The following is a 17512-nucleotide window of genomic DNA, read 5'->3' as shown; positions in this document are numbered from 1 at the left end:
TTCATTGCTGAGTAGTCCACTGCATGCATATACCCTCAATTTTAGGTATTCTCCCATTAATTCCTCACACATTTTTGATTCAGGGGTCACGTGAATTAGGTTTGTAGAAGAGGCCAAGGTGCAAAGGGATAAACAAATGAATATATGAATGTAGTTTCCTTTAGTCTGTGTTGTTTTAAGAGCATGAAAGCTTCCATCACTGCTTTCTTCCTTCCGTATTTAGACTGTAGAGCTCAATAATTTAGGATCAATCTCTGTTCTCTTTTCTCTACATCAGTACTCCTCTGTATTCTGAGTTATTCAACTTTGTTTTTTTAGATCACTAATGGCCTTTCCTACAGTGTCAATTGGGTCCTTTGTCCCCAGTGTGAATTAACTGTGCTTTAGGATTCTGGACGTCTGCATCATTTTTGCCAACTCACTCCCCTTCCATCCTTGTCGTCATAACAATAGCTTTGCTGCAGATGTAATTAAAGCCCCTAACCAGTTGATCTAATAAGGGAGGTTATCCTGGATTACCTGGGTAGGCCTGACTGTATCAACTGGAAGGCTTTAAAAGCAGGGCTTAGGTTTCCCCTGGAGAGAAGGGATTCCATCCCACCTGTGGAGGACAGCACTAGCCTGTGCCTGTGGAGCTCCATCTCACCCACAATCTCCCCTTCCTCACATGATATTTTGGCCCATGTTGGTGGGCTGACTTTGCCCATAATCTTCCTTCCCCATCCTGCCCTACAAATTTTGGACTTATTAGCCAGGCCTCACAATCTAAGGCACCATTCCTTATAATAAATCTTAACATATTATTTCTCTGAGTGGTTCTGCTTCTCTACTTGAACAGTGACTGATATACTCACAAAATCTACTTTTCTCCTTGCTGTCTCCTTTTCTAATTTAATAACAAATCTGATTTTATTGAGTTCTTTAAAGGACAAATGGGAAATATCATCTAAATTTTTTTGTTTCTTACAGAAAGCATACTCGGAAAATCTTCCATCTGAATACTTATGATACTTTACCCTTTTCTTTATGCTGTAATGTTATTTCATAGACCCCATGTTGGCTGGCTATCCTGTTTAACCATACTTAATTGGAAAGATGTCTGTAGGCTTCGCTTCTATCCACAGAGAAGGAAGGTAGAAAATGTCTCATGTCCTGCTTTCTATTTATTTATATGCTAGACACACCTGTCACACACCTTCCCTCAGATCTACAAAAAAGTCGATGTGCCTAGTAGGTATTCAAACATGATGAGCCTGCTAGAGAGTTGTGTCTTTTATAAATGGTCAGATTCTCTAAGTAAAATGTTCTAAGTTCTGAGATCAGTACAATAATTAAGGACCACTTTTCTACCCCATCAATCCACCCAGCAAGCCCTGCTCACAGTACTCTTCGAATCTATACCTATGATTCCAAAATCACCATTCTTTGTACTATTCTGGACTACCTCTTAAAAAACCGAAAGTCCCACATGACGCAGGAATTCTCAGCTGCATGTGAAAGGAAGGAGAACAGGCCACTGTGAGAAAATGCGGTTGTGGAAAAATGAGACTTGTAACCTTGTAACAAAAACAAGGTTTGAGAGGCAAAAAAACCTTTTGGAATTCAACTCCTGCCACTACTAGTCTTGGGATCAATAAATACTAATCTTCTGCCAAGGAAAAAAAAATCACTAGCAGTTTTAAAATATGTTATTTTCTTTTCAGCAGTGATAATAGCTGAAAAAATACACAAACACTAATGTAGCCAAGAAAAAATTTTTAGGAAAAGCTATCAAACACTCTGAAGGTGGGTGGGAACTGAATCATCAAAAGATTATGGTGGGCGACCTATTAACCAACATCAGATACATAGAATTGGGAATTCTACACAGGTTGTTCTTACTGTAGTTTTTCCTAAACCTGTCTTCCACCTCTCCACCCAAATTTCTCTTTGAGGGGAGAATTCTTGCCCCCAAAGATGATCACATCTTTTTTTCACTTGGTTATACAATATCATGAGTATATAAGAATGAAGATTTCCCCCAGGACATTTCTCCCTGCTTCCTCTAGAGCAAGTCTGCAGTGGGCCCACCCTACATTATTTGGGAGTTATGCTGATTGCTACTGCACAAGGGTCTCTCAGGGAAAACACCCTCCTAATTTACCATTTTCACTAACCACCAAGCTGAGAAACTGAGACTTGAAAAACGCAGAGGAAAAAATGTCCTTGCCCCACCACTCACACTGCACCCAGATGAATCCTTATCACCTGCATTTAAGGCAGAACTGTGGCAAACAGTACAACGCAGAAGCTTGTTTATATAACTAGGGATGAGAGAACATTTGGAAGATTCAAAAGAACAAATTCCTTCCTGTTCATATTTAAAGTGAAGACTAATTTTTGTAACAAGCATAACATCAATGTTTTTTTGTCTCTAAAGGGCACATTCAAAATGAATAGCTTACAAACTAGCACACATTATCAGAATACACTTTCCTCCATTTCACAGATTGAGGAAATTAAGTAACAGAGAGATTAAGTATTTTGCACAAACTCTTGCAATGAAGCCAGGATGCAAACAGACTGACTCCAATGCCCCTGCTTTCCCCACTTTGCAAGAACAAAGTTAAACCCAGAATTCTTAACTTCATGCTCATGCCTGAAGTTCAGGGAGACTTAAGAAATTTGTCATATGTAAATGTGTGCAGGTAGGCAACTATAAACATTTTTTTCTGAGGAGAAATCTGAGCAATTTCCAAAGAAGTCACTGACCTGAAGAAAGCTAAAAAGCACTGCAACTGAACAATTATAACAGAAGGAGGATTAGCCATAATTCTTACATACTATTTTGTATAAGTATTAGGCTAGCATACCTGTAAACATCCTAGCTTTCAACAGCAAGAAGTCCTGTTACATAACAAGGTTTCTTATTTATCTGTATTACCTCAGGCATCATGGTTACTTTGTACCTTTCTCCTTTAAATACCTATTTAAAAGTATTTGATGTTCAACTCATTCATGTGAACAGACTATTCCATTACATTCGTCCCTCAACAGCAGGCACGATGAACTCTTAACTGATGCTACTCTCCCGTTACTGTACCCAGTGTTCCTAGATTCTAATCAACAATTAATAGAACAATTTAAACTGCAGAATGTGAATTGAGCACACAAAATCAGATTCCTGATCCCAGTTGTTGACTTAAAGACAGTTCTATCAAGTCACTTGCATCCATTTCACCATGCAAAGTATACAACTAACTTACACAATTTCTTTTGCTATTATTTTAAATATATGTACAATAAAATTCACCTTTGGGGGTGTACACTCCTATGAGTTTTAACACATGCATAGATTCTTATAGCCACCACCACGAACAAGATGCAAAACAACTCCAACAACCTGAAGAATTCCCTCATGATCCCTCTTTGCAGTCAGACTCTTCCCCCACTCCCAGCCCCTAGCAACTACTGATCTGTTATTTTTTTCTATAATTTTGCATTTTCCAGAATATCATATAAATAGAATCATACAGTATGGAACCTTTGGAAACTGACTTCATTTTCCTAGCATAATGCATTTAAAATGCATCCAAGTTGTTGCACACATCAACAGTTTGCTTCTTTTTATTGCTGAGTAGTATTCCATTGTATGGATATATTACAGTTTGCTTCTATATTCACTCAGTGAGGGAAATCTGGGTTATGTCCAGTTTTTTATGATTGTGAATAATGCTACTATGAGCACATCTGTGCACAGACTTTTTGGTAACTATAGATTTTCATTTCTCTAGGATAAACACCCAAAAGTGGGATTACTGGGTCATATGCTAAGTGTATGTTTAACTTTAAAAGAAACTGCCAGATTTTTCCAGAGTGGTTATACATTTTGCATTCCTACAAGCAACATAAGAGATGTTCTTCATCTTTGCCAGCACTTGGTATTCTTCATCTTAGCTGTTATGATAAATGTGTAATGATATCTCATTGTGGTTTTAATATGTATTTCCTTCCTTAAGTGTTCAAATTTGGTTTGGCCTTTGTTAGCACTGCTTGAGCAATTTTGTGCAATAGAAAATTTACCAGTACACTGACAGTACAAAAAATATTAAAGCTGGCCAATTCCCTCCTATTAAAGACAAGGAAGTTAAGGCCCAAAGAGAGGAAGTGGCCAGGCGCGGTGGCTCACACCTGTAATCCTAGTACTTTGGGAGGCTGAGGCAGGTGGATTGCTGAGCTCAGGAGTTCAAGACCAGCCTGGGCAACATGGTGAAACCCCGTCTCTACTAAAATACAAAAAAAAGTAGCAGGGCATGGCGGCATATGCCTGTATTCCTAGCTACTTGGGAGGCTAAGGCAGGAGAATCACTTGAACCCAAGAGGTGGAGGTTGCAGTGAGCCGAGACTGCACCATTGCACTCCAGCCTGGGTGACAGAGCAAGGCTCCATACCAAAAAAAAAAAAAAAAATAGAGAGAGGAAGTGATATGTCCAAAGTTTCAGATGTTTGCTGTTTCTAATAGTTGTTTTTAATCATGGTAACATAAACAAAACTATCCAACTCCTGGACCCCTCTTTAAACAAGACAAAACAAAACCATAAAACACCATAAGCCCCACAAATAACTAATGCAGTACTATCTTGACACTTTGTGAAAGGCAGTCAGAATACACATTCCCGTATCAATACAGAAATGGAATGAGCTAGAGGTATTAAGGCCATCACCAGGTTTCTGAAGAGGCACTCACACCTTATATAATGTCAAATATTCTGATCTCTAAATATTAGCAAGACAGAAGTTTCTTGGACACTATACTTAAAAAAAGAAGAAGAAAAGGACAAATCCTTTCTTCCTTGATTTGATACTTCCTTTCAAGTTTTACCTGGGCAGGACTATCCAGGTAGTATCTGACAGTATGCACTTGATAGTATGGGACACTGTTCAGATGGCTGATCACAGTCTTAACTGTTACATTTAGTAGATTTAAGAGAATCAAAGCTGGCAAAGACCTCTTTACCATTCTTCCGTGGAAGAAGACAAAACTCGTCTGAGTGTAGAAACTATGCCATGGCTCAGGCCCCTGTGGGTATTCCTCCTCAGGAACTGCTCACCTGTGGAGAGGGTGACTTGTGGTCTGCTTACCCAACAAAATTCAGTACTCAAGGCTGGGTAGACTCTACAGGGCCGTGGAGTGACTGACCAGCTCTTTCACTGAAGACATAGAAAGTACAAGCAGACCCTTCTGGCAGGAGCTCTAACATCAGGCTTCCAATCTAGATTTCATCAGTAATAAAGTAAACATTTGATCTCTATCTCAGGACTCCTAAATCGTTCGATTGAACTCAGAAGGGAAACCGGATGTTACTTACTGAACTCCAGGTACACATTATGTTTCACTTTAAAATATCTATATAATTATAACATCAAGTAGATGTCATTTGCTACTAGAATTATGTGGGAAAACCCTTGTTTGAGTAAGAGGACTTACTATGTAAATGTTTTTGAAAAAGTGGAGTTCTGGCCGGGTGCAGTGGCTCACGCCTATAATCCCAGCACTTTGGGAGGCTGAGGCAGGTAGATTACCTGAGGTCAGGAGTTCGAGGCCAGCCTGACTAACATGGTGCAACTCTGTCTCTACTAAAAAAAACAAACAAAAAAAATTAGCCGGGTATGGTGGCACATGCCTGTAATCCCAGCTACTTGGGAGACTGAGGCAGGAGAATCACCTGAACCCAGGAGGTGGAGGTGGCAGTGAGCCGAGATCACGCCACTGCACTCCAGCCTGGCCAACAACAGCAAAAGCCCATCTCAAAAAAAAAAGAAAAGTCCTTTCTTCAGTGAATTCTCATAGAGAGGGCCAAGAGATAAGTCAGTAAGAGTGACACTAACCTGGTTAAGGAAGTGTGTGGTTTCTCAGAGCACACCCTGTTCTCATGCTCCTCCCACTCACTGCCCAATCTTTCCTCTCCTTCACTTCCAGGCTATCTTAGAGAACTTCAGCACACAATAATGAAAACCATGTCTTTGATCATTAAACACCAAAAAGTAACTCTGCTGCTCTCCTCATGAAGAACGTGTCACTTTCTATACTTGAAAGATCATGTCTGAAATCCAGACCCACAAGAAGGTGATGTGCCACTCTCCTTGGGTAGTCCCTAGGGTCATTTTGCTGCAACAACATGCTTAACAGCTCAGCTGAAGAACTTAGAAGAGATGCCATGGAGGCCACCTTCCTACAGTAGTTCTAAGATTTACTCAGCCGCTGTGGAAGACCTGAATATGATGACTACAGAAAAGCAGCCCCATTACAAAAACAGAAATATCACAAACTTAAAGTTTGTTTGTAGATCATATAAATTCTCACCATGCAAACTCTGATCTGTCCCCAACACATTCCACTCCGCGGGCAGCTTCAGGTGCCTGAATGCCAGCACTACCTTCTTATCGAGGGAATTCACATCCCCAGATGGGGGTCCTGACTGGTCAAGAAAACGGGTAAAGTTCAGAGCCTGCTGATTTCCAGCACTGGTTGCCAGGAATTGAGCTGCATCATACGCTTCATCCTGGATGAAATGAAAGTCTTCTTCAGCCACCACAAACACGGGAAGGCCCTCTTTGGAAGCACAGAGCTGCACCTTCACTGTCTCACAGCAATCATGACCTAAAGAAAACACAGGCAGCAAAGAAAACAGTATTAGAGCCTCACTGCTGAAACGACGCTGGTGGATCCTCTTAGCTCTTATTTCATGACATACAAATTTCTCCTCCTAAAAAACACCCCTCCTTCCTCTTAAGCTCTGACAGCATTTTTCCAAACTTCTTAAAACTCCATTTTCAGCTTTTAACATTATTTGCAAATATGAGTTCCCTTAACAAAGAACAAAAAACTCTGTATCCCAGCTTTCACCATGCCTATAATATGGTATCTGGAACTGAACAGGCTCTGAATATCAACAAGGGCTATTCAGTTTAAACAGATTTAAGAATGAAAGCTGAAGGACCGGCAAGGCCTAGCATACGATGGAAAGTCCAATAGCTACTGAACTAAATTAGATCTGAAAACATAACAGGAAAAAATATCACTCATACAAGTTATATAGGAAGAATTTTACAGATTCACTAGCACTTGCTTTATTATCACAATACAAAGGCTCACATGATGAAGCACTTGGAAAAGTACACAATTACTTGATTTTATTTTACTACTATGAGCAATCCAAGGCCTAAAAAATAAATATTGATTTTTGTTCTCAGATACACATTCTTTCCCATCTCAGCCACTAATGTAATGAGGACTTCAATGAAATTACCTGGTTTGCATGAGGATAATGCAATGCTGTGGCTGGGAGCCCAGTTCAGGAAATGCAAACATGCCAAGGACTCCATGGTGCCCAGTGTACAGACTGGCAGGCACCTCAGGAGTGGTGATTGGAGGCAGAAAACTGCATGCCACTCCAAAGAGCTCGGCTGAAGTCAGGTCAGCAAGATTTAACACCACTTGTCTACGGGTAAGGCCTTCTTGGAGGATTGGGCTTTCTTTTGAATTTTTAGCCTCACAGAATTAAATATTTCCAATATTCAGAATATACTCATCACGACGCATATTGTATTTCCCCTGTTTTCACACACTGATCTCAAATAGCCAGAACTATGCTCCTATCATCATCCTTCTTCCATTATCTTTCTGATGACAAAAAAGGAAAGAAAGTACAGTTCATGTTTTTGTTTGGGTGATGCCACTTTGTGCTCTGCCTGATTAATCACGGGCACCCATGCACATGCCACTTCCCTGAATCTCTAACATTCAGGCTAAGGGCATGTAGAGAAACCCTTTATATGGTCCCTGAGACTGAATTTCCATACCACGGGCACAGGCCAACAGAGGTTTCAGACTTGGAACAAACTAAGCTTTCTGCTGTCTTTGAAAGAGACAATGTTTTTTCCATCTTATCAGAATAATAAATAAGCTGATTTTCCACATGCTTTTTTCCCAAGGGCCTCCTTAAGCCCTTCATCCTGTGGCAAAAGAAATCTCTCACTGCTGTGTACTTCTAGGATGGTAGGAAGTATTTACCAAGCAAGTACCTAGTACACATCAGGCATCTGAGTCATTTCTCTCCACAACAATTTTACGAGGCATGTATTGTCCTCAATTTATAGATTAGAAACTGAGACTTAAAGAAGTAAGTTTAACTTGCCCCATGTTACACAGATATTAAGGTGCAGAATTCACTATACAGAGTCAAGGCTGATGCCAAAGGACATGGTCTATTATAACAGGAGGCAAGGGTTTTGCATCACATTGCCTATCAATAGGGCAATGTGTTTGAAGAGGAAGAAGGTTAAGAGCTAAGTCCCTGCCTGAGAGGAGCCTAACACTTGGAATGATGGGCTAGTATGACTTTTAAGCAAGAATAATTGGTTCATGAACCATGAAGATAAGTCTTCACATGAACACTGAATCCACACGATAGTCCCACTGCCTTCCAAGTCGAATTCCTTCTAAGAAGGCTGTAGGAAGCCGAAACATCCTCTGCTTGGTGTGCGTGTGCAAGCGCGAGCATGTGCATACGCATGCACGCTTTATAATAATATATACGTGGTATTTATACATTTAATATATGAAAGAGAATTAGGGGGAAAAAGCAATATTCTTTTGAAGGGCAGCCAGCCTAACTACACAGACATCAATGTTAGCAGAAACAAGCCAAATGATTCCTTTAGTAAGATTTGTCTATTTTTCTAGCAGAAAATGTTTCCTTTAAAATATTCTCTAACATCTGACTCGGTTTTGTTCAAGAGCTAAAAGCTAGACATCCATCAAGTCCAGGCACTATGATCAGAAGGTGAAGATGAGTAAAGTAAGGAGTCTCAATTCCTCAGTTTAAACAGATTTAAACAGATTCCTCAGAGATTTAAGGTCCATAACAGAGAATCAAACAAGATGCAGAAAACTGCAACATAAGTCAAAATGAGAGGACTTCTACAAGAACTTTCCTATCTAAAATATCTAAATATCTAAATACAGTGCAATTTGGGGAGAGGAGTGGTGCATTCCATATGTGGGCAAAAGCAGGAAGATTTCACAAAGGAGATGGCAATTAAGAAGGACTTAGGCCAGGTGTGATGACTCATATTGTAATCCCAGCACTTTGGGAGGCCAAGGCAGGCAGATTGCTTGAGGCCAGGAGTTCGAGACCAGACTGGCCAACACAGCGAGACTCTGTCTGTACTAAAAACAAAAATTAGCCAGGCATCTGTAGTCCCAGCTACTAGGGAGCCTGAGGCAGGAGAATCGCTTAAACCTGGGAGGCGGAGGTTGCCATGAGCCAAGATCGTGCCACTGGACTCCAGCCTGGGAGACACAGACCCTGTCTCTGAATAAATAAATAAACAAACAAACAAATAAATAAATAAATAAAATCTAGAAGGGGCCTCCTAAATTCTTTAATATTATCACCTGAAACATCATACATAGCCTCACTTAATTTCCAAATAAACTGATGGTGGATGGATGAACGATGGATGGATAGAGTGATATGTATGTCAGTCAGGAGAACTGCTTTAAAGAAGAAATGCTGTGGTTCGTCAATAGAATCAATATATAGCATTGTACCATTTATCCAAAATTAAGCTAATCTGTAAACTTCTGGAAGTCCTTTGCGGTAGATTTGAATAAATGTCAATAAAGACCAAAATTTCACAATTCAATGATGATGATGTAAGTAATCTGAGATCCAAACTGAATTATGCTTTCAAACCTTAAATTCACAGTGCCTTAGAAGAGAGATTACACTATGTAAAACAGAATATCCACTGCCGTACCCATTTAACCAGTCCTTTTCCTTTCTTATCACTTTCCTTCCTCAAGCCTATGCAAAGATGAGAAACCTGAACCCTTGAATCAGAAAGGGAGTCACAATACCACTAAAAGTAAACATCATTCACACTGCAAAAAGCCATGGTGAAGCAATGTTACCCTACCCAAAACTGCGAAGTGCCAAAGTAAAGTATCTGCACAGAAATTTGTCTGGAATTGCTAAAATGACTGTTTACTGAGGCAGAATGGGATGAGGGCGAACTACAGGGAGAGAAACAGAACAAGGCGTGATGGATGTGTGCATGTGGGGGTGTTGTGCTTGGCAACATCAGTACGATTATCTCTTTCTGCTGCATTAGCAGAGTTTGTTAGCAGATGAATGGATGGATGTGTGAGCTACTGTCAGCTCTGTGTACAACGAAAATCAAACTGTATAACAGAGAAGGCAGAATGTCAGAAATAGCCATGAAAGAGATATCTCAGAAACTGTCCAATTGTTAATCCAATGTTTTCCCTTCAGATATGAATTCAAAATCTGAAGAAGAGACTATGAATCATCTTAAGTAAAATATGCCATAAATCTGGAATTTGTTTGGTATGATTAGAGGCTTCTTTTTCAAAAGAAAACCTGAGGGTTAAAAGATGAGTGGGGAACTCAGGGTTTCCTGGATTAGTCTTTATTAAACTTAAGAGCACATTGGAAGCATTACTACTGATCAAGAATAAAGTACCTCACCCTACTGTCTGGAAATCAACCATACCAGGTTGGCCTACTGTCTCACATTAATGTTTTCCATTAGGCTCAAGTGGCTCTCAAGATTATTTTTTAATTCCTATAACCTTTCTGATAAAGCACCTGGGGGGAAATCAGCATTTTTTAAAAAGTTACATAATACAGACTCAATAATAAAACAAATCACCCCATATGCCTGCACCAAACCTCTTACTATCATAAATTAGCTCTAGAGACACGACTATTTGCAAGAGGGCCATTAGTCTTATGACTGCCTTTGTACATAAAGACTGCAGGGTTATTAACAATGTCTACAATTACACTGCAAAGACACGGGGATGGGAAACTGTATCCAATTTGATATAATAACCACAATCTAACTTTCTGCATAAAAACAGAAGCTGCAGTAGGAAGAACAATAGCAGGATTTTCAATTAGTTCCATGGCGTTTTTCCTTTCATTCAATTTCCTGGTAACAAGAAAGGAAAATAAAAATCCCAATCTTTTTTTAAAAAGGGAAGTTTTGAAAATTTTACTGAATTTCTGAAGGCAGTTACTCTAGAGGATTTATAGAGGGGAAGGAGAGAGAGAAACTACTGGAAGAAACATGGCCCAAACTTTAATTCCATATTTTAAATTATGAATTAATTTCTGAACTTCTCATACTATCAAGTCCACTTACAAGACAAATACAAATTATGGGGTGGGAGAAGTCTGCTCCCAGCTGAGTACATTGTAGGGATCCTCCTCAAGTATGCTTGCAATTAGCTGTCAAGTACAAAATATTAGGTTTGAACTCCAGCTCCACTTCAACAGATTTGGTTATCCTGAGAAAGTCATTCAATCTTGAAGCCTGTTTTCCTTGTACACAAAATGAGAACACCATCAACCTTATGGATTGTTAACAACATTAGAGCTGTGCACAAAGTACCTGGCATAAAATGGGCATCTAAAACTGGTAGTTTTTATTATTAGCTATTAAAATGCTTTTGTTTAGGAAACTCAAGGAAAACAGATCCCTAACACTCTACAAAGAGCTTCTGCAGCATGGCCCAACAAAGCTTGCCATTGGCACTGCAGAAATAACAAAATAAAGAGAGGAGGGAAAGAATAAACAAAAACACAATGAGCACCTAGGTGAGAAACAAAAACTTAACTACTGATGGTCCTCTTAAAATCATCTAATCTGCACCTTTTTTTATGCTGGCAGGTCAGGAGGTGTGTGTGTGCGAGGTTGGGAGAGCTCTCCGGCAGGCTCCTTCTCACTATATGGAGCACCGCACCCATGGAAACGAAATATTGCTACTGATAAACAAAACTGCTGAAGTACAGCCCAAGAATTACTTCATTTCCTATTAAGCTAAAAGTGGAATGCATCCCATCTGGGCCCTCTCTTTTGAGGATGAAACAATAGGAACTTTGTTTCATCAGCTATCCAAAAAGAAACCCTAAAAGTGCTGGGCCAGCCAAGCCCAGTCCCACACAGACGTCACCTTCTAAGAGAAAAAATGATGGAAAATATAAAAATAATATCTTGATTACTTCAGTTTGGCATCAAAGTCTCTAAAAGTTTGGTGTCTTTTTCTTTCTTCTGAAGTGTCTATGATAGGGTTAAAAGAAACAAATTTTCAGTCTTCAGATCCAGACTCTAATAAGAAATAGGATTTTGTGCAGAAGTACACACCCACTGCTGGGTTTTGGTGACCTAATGGTAGTGTGCAAATTTGGTATATGTGTAAAATGTCTCTATGTGTACAGGAGTATTTAATCAGAAGAGAACAAAGAGTAGGCACAGGAATTTCACCATGTACATTTTAGAGGAGGAAGGAGAGATTTAATGCTAAAAATGTGCTCCGCTATATTCCAGCCGACACCTCTAAGGCAGTGTTTCTGAGCCTTTTCTTCTGTTATACCCCCAAAGAGCCTTTTCAGACATTATTCTCTATTCACCCCTCACTTCATGAAACTTTAATACCATAGATATACCACAAATTTGTTTAACTGTGTTTTACATACACACAGTAAGTCTTTTTTGTTCCCCAAAAGGCAACTTTCACCCCCTTGGGAGGATATCACTCCCTTAATATTGTATGCCCTAGGATTCCAGTGCTGTGTTCATGGTTCCAAAGTTATGAAATATATAATTACCTCATAACATTACAACTAAGGACAGCAGATAATGGATTTCTTTTTGCTTTTCAACTAGTTCTCAGTCTGTTTTTCCAGTATAACCACTATATGTACTAACTAGCATTCGGACAGTAATTTAAGTTTTACAGAATTTAAAATTTCATCTGTCTAAAGATAGCTTTATAGTAAGATATTTCAGAATAGGGAGACTGTTATAGAAAAAGTCCAATAAAAATAACTGATTATCTTGGCAGGCATTGCCAGGGGCAGGGCTGGGCTGGGGGATGGGGGGTGTCAGAATTCTCTAATTAAGTACATTTAATTAAAAATCTACATCTTCTTTTCAAATATGCTATTCAATTTGGTAATACTGGACATCTGCTGCTAGAAAGTAATTTTTGGTTCACAAGAAATGAAAGAGGCCAAGCATGGTGGCTCACACCTATAATTCCAACACTTTGCTAGGTGGAGGCAGAAAGATCACTTAGCCCAGGAGTTTGAAACCAGCCTGGGCAACACAGGGAGACACCATCTCTAAACACACACACACATACACAAATTAGCCACTCATGATGGTGAGTGCTACTTGGGAGGCTGGGGTAGAAGGATAACTTGAGCCTGGGAGGTCAAGCCTGCACTGAGCTGTGATTGTGCCACTGCACTTCAGCCTGGACAAAAGACTGAGACTCTGTCTCCAAAAAAAAAAAAAAAAAAAAAAAAGAGAGAGAGAGAGAGAGAGAGAAAGGAAGAAAAAGAAAGACATAACACATAATAACTCAGACCATTTGTTGTAATCTGGGCTGTAATTTTTTTCTTTAAACCCAAAAGAACTTCTGATCAGGTAAATGTATTTTTCTTTTTTAATGACAAATCTACTTTATAAAGTACCTACCCTTATCAGTGAAAAAGAAAAGGAAAATATAAAAGAGCTGAGTCAAATTTGAAGTCAATAAAGGTTTGCAGTTCTTCAAACAAGAACACTTGCTACGAATTCTAAAAATAAACAACAGACATGGCTGAAAAAAGATTTCATTTTATGAAAGATTCTGCACCAGAGTCTTTTACAAAAATAGTATACAAAAACCACTAAACATTCTGTTCCATCTCCTATTCTGAAATCACTACTTGGTCTAAATTCACAGTTTCAGTAATAAAAATGAACACAATAAAACAGTACTCTATGCCCCCATCTCACCCCAAGAATTATCTTCAAAGGATGTCCAGATTTCCGTACACTATTTGCCAATCCTACCTAGGTCTTAAAAAAACAAATCTCAGCTTTATCTCTCGAGAAAAATCACTGGTTAATTAAAATGTCATTTAGGATTTTATTTGTTTTCTATGGAGAGACAATAATGGAATATTATTTTCATTTATTACTAAGGCAACACCTTTCATTATTAGAAGTATATTTCCATCTCAAGCTACATTTCAAAGCAAATTATATTCTTGAATGAGCTACTTTCATAGGTGTTTTGAATGTAATATTTTATTATAAAGCTGTGGTTGGCCTCCAGTGTTAAACAACACAAAGATGGATTTATTTTCAAAAGAGAAGACATTCTTTTCAGCAATCAAAATGTTTTCATTGAAAATTACTATGTATCATACAAATAACAAGCTCACTGTAAACATTTAAACAATTCAGGTTGGGCGCGGTGGCTCACAACTGTAATCCCAGCACTTTGGGAGGCCAAGGCGGGTGGATCACAAGGTCAGGAGATAGAGACCATCCTGGCTAACACGGTGAAACCCCGTCTCTACTAAAAATACAAAAAAATTAGCTGGGCATGGTGGCAGGTGCCTTTAGTCCCAGCTACTCGGGAGGCTGAGGCAGGAGAGTGGTGTGAACTCAGGAGGTGGAGCTTGCAGTGAGCCAAGATCCGGCTTACTGCACTCCAGCCTGGGCGACAGAGTGAGACTCCATCTCAAAAAAAAAAATTAATAAATAAATAAATTCAAAGATAGATAAAGTAGAAAGTCAAAGTCTCCACCTACCTGCCCTCTAAGATGTTACTACTTATGCTTAAAATACTTTATTTTTAAAAAGGAGGGGAAATCACATCATAACTACTTTAAAAGGTCTTTACAACTTCTTTATAATTACAGACACATGCAAACACACACACACACACACACACACACACGGGGGGGATGGGGAAGGAGGGGGCAGGAGGGAGGGATAGACAGACATATACACTTCAATGTAGGACTTATTACAAAACATGCAAAAAAAAAAAAAAAGAGAGAGAAAACAGAGATGGGTGGGAGACAGGCCTGCAATTTCAATATCCGAAGTCAAAATAATTTATTAGGAGATAATTTAGAATGTCTATGTGTCAACCCTATTTAGGGAAATATTGATTTGATAAAAGGTTACGGACTAACATCGAAAAGTAGCTGCCTTTTGAGGGTTAATCAATCCTTTGGTTTTAGGAAAAACTAAAATGTTACAAAACACAGTGAAACATACAGAGAACTCAAAGAAAAATCAGAGCCAGCAATCTGGATGAAACATGAAAAATAAAAAAATAATAATAATAAAAGCAAGAAGAGGCTGGGCACGGTGGCTCATGCCTGTAATCCTAGCACTTTGGGAGGCCAAGGTGGGCAGATCACGAGGTCAAGAGTTCAAGACCAGCCTGGCCAACATGGTGAAACCCCACCTCTACTAAAAATATGAAATTTAGCCAGGCATGGTGGCACACGCCTGTAATCCCAGCTACTCAGGAGGCTGAGGCAGGAGAATTGCTTGAACCCAGGAGATGGAGGTTATAGTGAGCTAAGATCGTGCCATTGCATTCCAGCCTGGGCAACAGAGCAAGACTCCTTTTTGGGGTGGGGGATGGGGGGCAAGAACAAGGCACAAAGCTCTGTTTCTTCTCTTAGCCAAAATGACTAGGAATTGCAGAGCTCGTCCCACACGTAAGCACAAAGAGTGCAGAGACATCCCTGTAGGCAGTAGCTGCTGCAACAAACAGACCATGCACACTTATCCAGGAACTGGGATGCACAGTGCACTGCACGGACTTTCCACGAAGACTGGACTTTCCATGAAGATTCTTGACTAATCTAGCACTGCTCTCAGCAAACAGGAAATCTGAGGCTATCAATGCAGCTAACTGATGCACAAAAATCATCGGACTCCTTCTCCAAGCTAAAAATGCAACTCAACAAGCCAGAGACTCCTTTTGAATTTATTTAAAACAAACAAACAAACAAAACAAACAAAAAAAAACAGGGCGGGGAGGGGGTTACATGTGAGTGTGAGTATGGGTGTATTCACATACATACACATCTTTCTACAAGAGCAGCTTCTGGGAAGCAGGATGTGTGACACAGTAGAAATGTTGTTCTATCAAGTGACAGTTTCCTAGAACAAGCCTTCTTAGCATATACCAGTGAGGAAACCAAACAAAAATCCTTGTCCTCATAAAGCTAACACTTTAGTTGGGGCAGACAGAAAATAAATAAGATAAATAAGTAAAATATATGTGAGAAGTTGAAAAGTGCAATGGAGAAAAATAAAGCAGGAAAGGGGGATAGGGAATGTGGAGAGGCGGCAGCTGTGTATTTTTATAAGCTGGACCGAAAGGCTTCACTGAGGTGATAGCTGAGTAAGGGCCTGAAGGAAGGGAAGGCACAAGTCTAAGTCCACAAAGGCAGATTTAAAGACATTTAGGTCCAGGCTAAAGAATTTACCCCATAATATAAACAAGAAATTCAAAACAAGTTAACCCCCAAAATGCCTCTATCTCTACCCCTCCACAATAAATTACCAAACTAAGCCAAATGACAGTAGCTGAAAAAGACAAATAACCAGAAAAATCTCATATGCGATAAGTAGAGCAATAGGGTCTGGTCAGGAATCTCCTTTGCTTAGTTAATAGAGTTTCTACTACACCAACTAAGGATCTCATTGATACCCTTGCACACATATCAAAGGCTCATATGTTAAAAGTGTTGTCTTACTCTCCATTTGGCCTTCCAGAGCTAAAAGGTCTTTCAGGGACTCTAATCCTTCTGTCACCTCTGCTGTGATGAGGCACCTCATATCAGCTGCCTGACTAAATTCAGGTAGGAAGCAGAATGTTCAGGCCAATGGGAAGGGGGGAGTTATCAGACCTCATAAGCATGATGGAAAATACTGGAATGTGGCTAAGCCGAGAGAAAATTCGTAGAAAATGAAAGAAAAGCCAGGTACTAGGTAGGACTCCAGGGCCAAAGCAAACGGGTCAGGAATGATTTCCCAGGATTTGGACCAAATTAGAGGAAAGGCGCAGAGTCTAATATACATTCTGCTTGGTTTGGGTAGGCAGGGCAAGGGTACTTATATAGACATATATAAAGAGGTACTAGAATCAAAGTCAAGGGAAGAAATGTGAACTAGAGCTCAGAAAGGTAGGCTGAGGACAATGTTCAAGGATTTGGTACAAACTTAGAGCTCCAGGCTGTCATACAAGTTCAGCGACTCTGGGAAAGTAATTGCCTGCTGCCCATCCTGGTTTAAGGACCTTACCAGTAAAGGCTTAAGGGCTTTGAGGTACATCCCTCTCCACCAAGAGAACAGACTTTGTTGGGATCTGTGACTGAGGATCACAGTTAGGACACAGGCCATGCTTGTTATATTTGCCTTTTCCCTTTTATCTGCTTGCAGTCTCCTTGTATCTACTTATATGCCCTTTCTAGATACACATGCACACATAGGTATACAAACACACAGTCCTCAAACTTTAACCCTAAAGTGCTCCTAGTATAGGAAGTATTATGTTTATAAAACTTACCTCAATTCCTTTCCTAATGAGAACTGAGTCACGGACTGATCAATTATACCTAGGTTAAGAAGCGGT

The 17512-nt window shown here is 39.7% G+C and overlaps 1 protein-coding gene across 50 annotated transcripts in view; it reads right to left on the bottom strand.

Moving 5' to 3' along the window:
• The window catches only part of AKAP13 (A-kinase anchoring protein 13), a 352639-nt gene that overhangs the window by 199575 nt on the left and 135552 nt on the right, over nt 1-17512 (bottom strand). For all 50 annotated transcript variants that reach the window (XM_015142950.3, XM_077940185.1, XM_077940184.1 and 47 more), the window contains exon 4: nt 6344-6640. In XM_015142950.3, coding sequence (XP_014998436.3) covers nt 6344-6640 — 297 coding nt within the window. The remainder of the gene's footprint in view (nt 1-6343; nt 6641-17512) is intronic.

This window comes from Macaca mulatta, chromosome 7 (assembly GCF_049350105.2).
Source record: "Macaca mulatta isolate MMU2019108-1 chromosome 7, T2T-MMU8v2.0, whole genome shotgun sequence".
Lineage (NCBI taxonomy): Eukaryota > Metazoa > Chordata > Mammalia > Primates > Cercopithecidae > Macaca > Macaca mulatta.
This window is presented reverse-complemented; position numbering and strand designations above follow the sequence as displayed.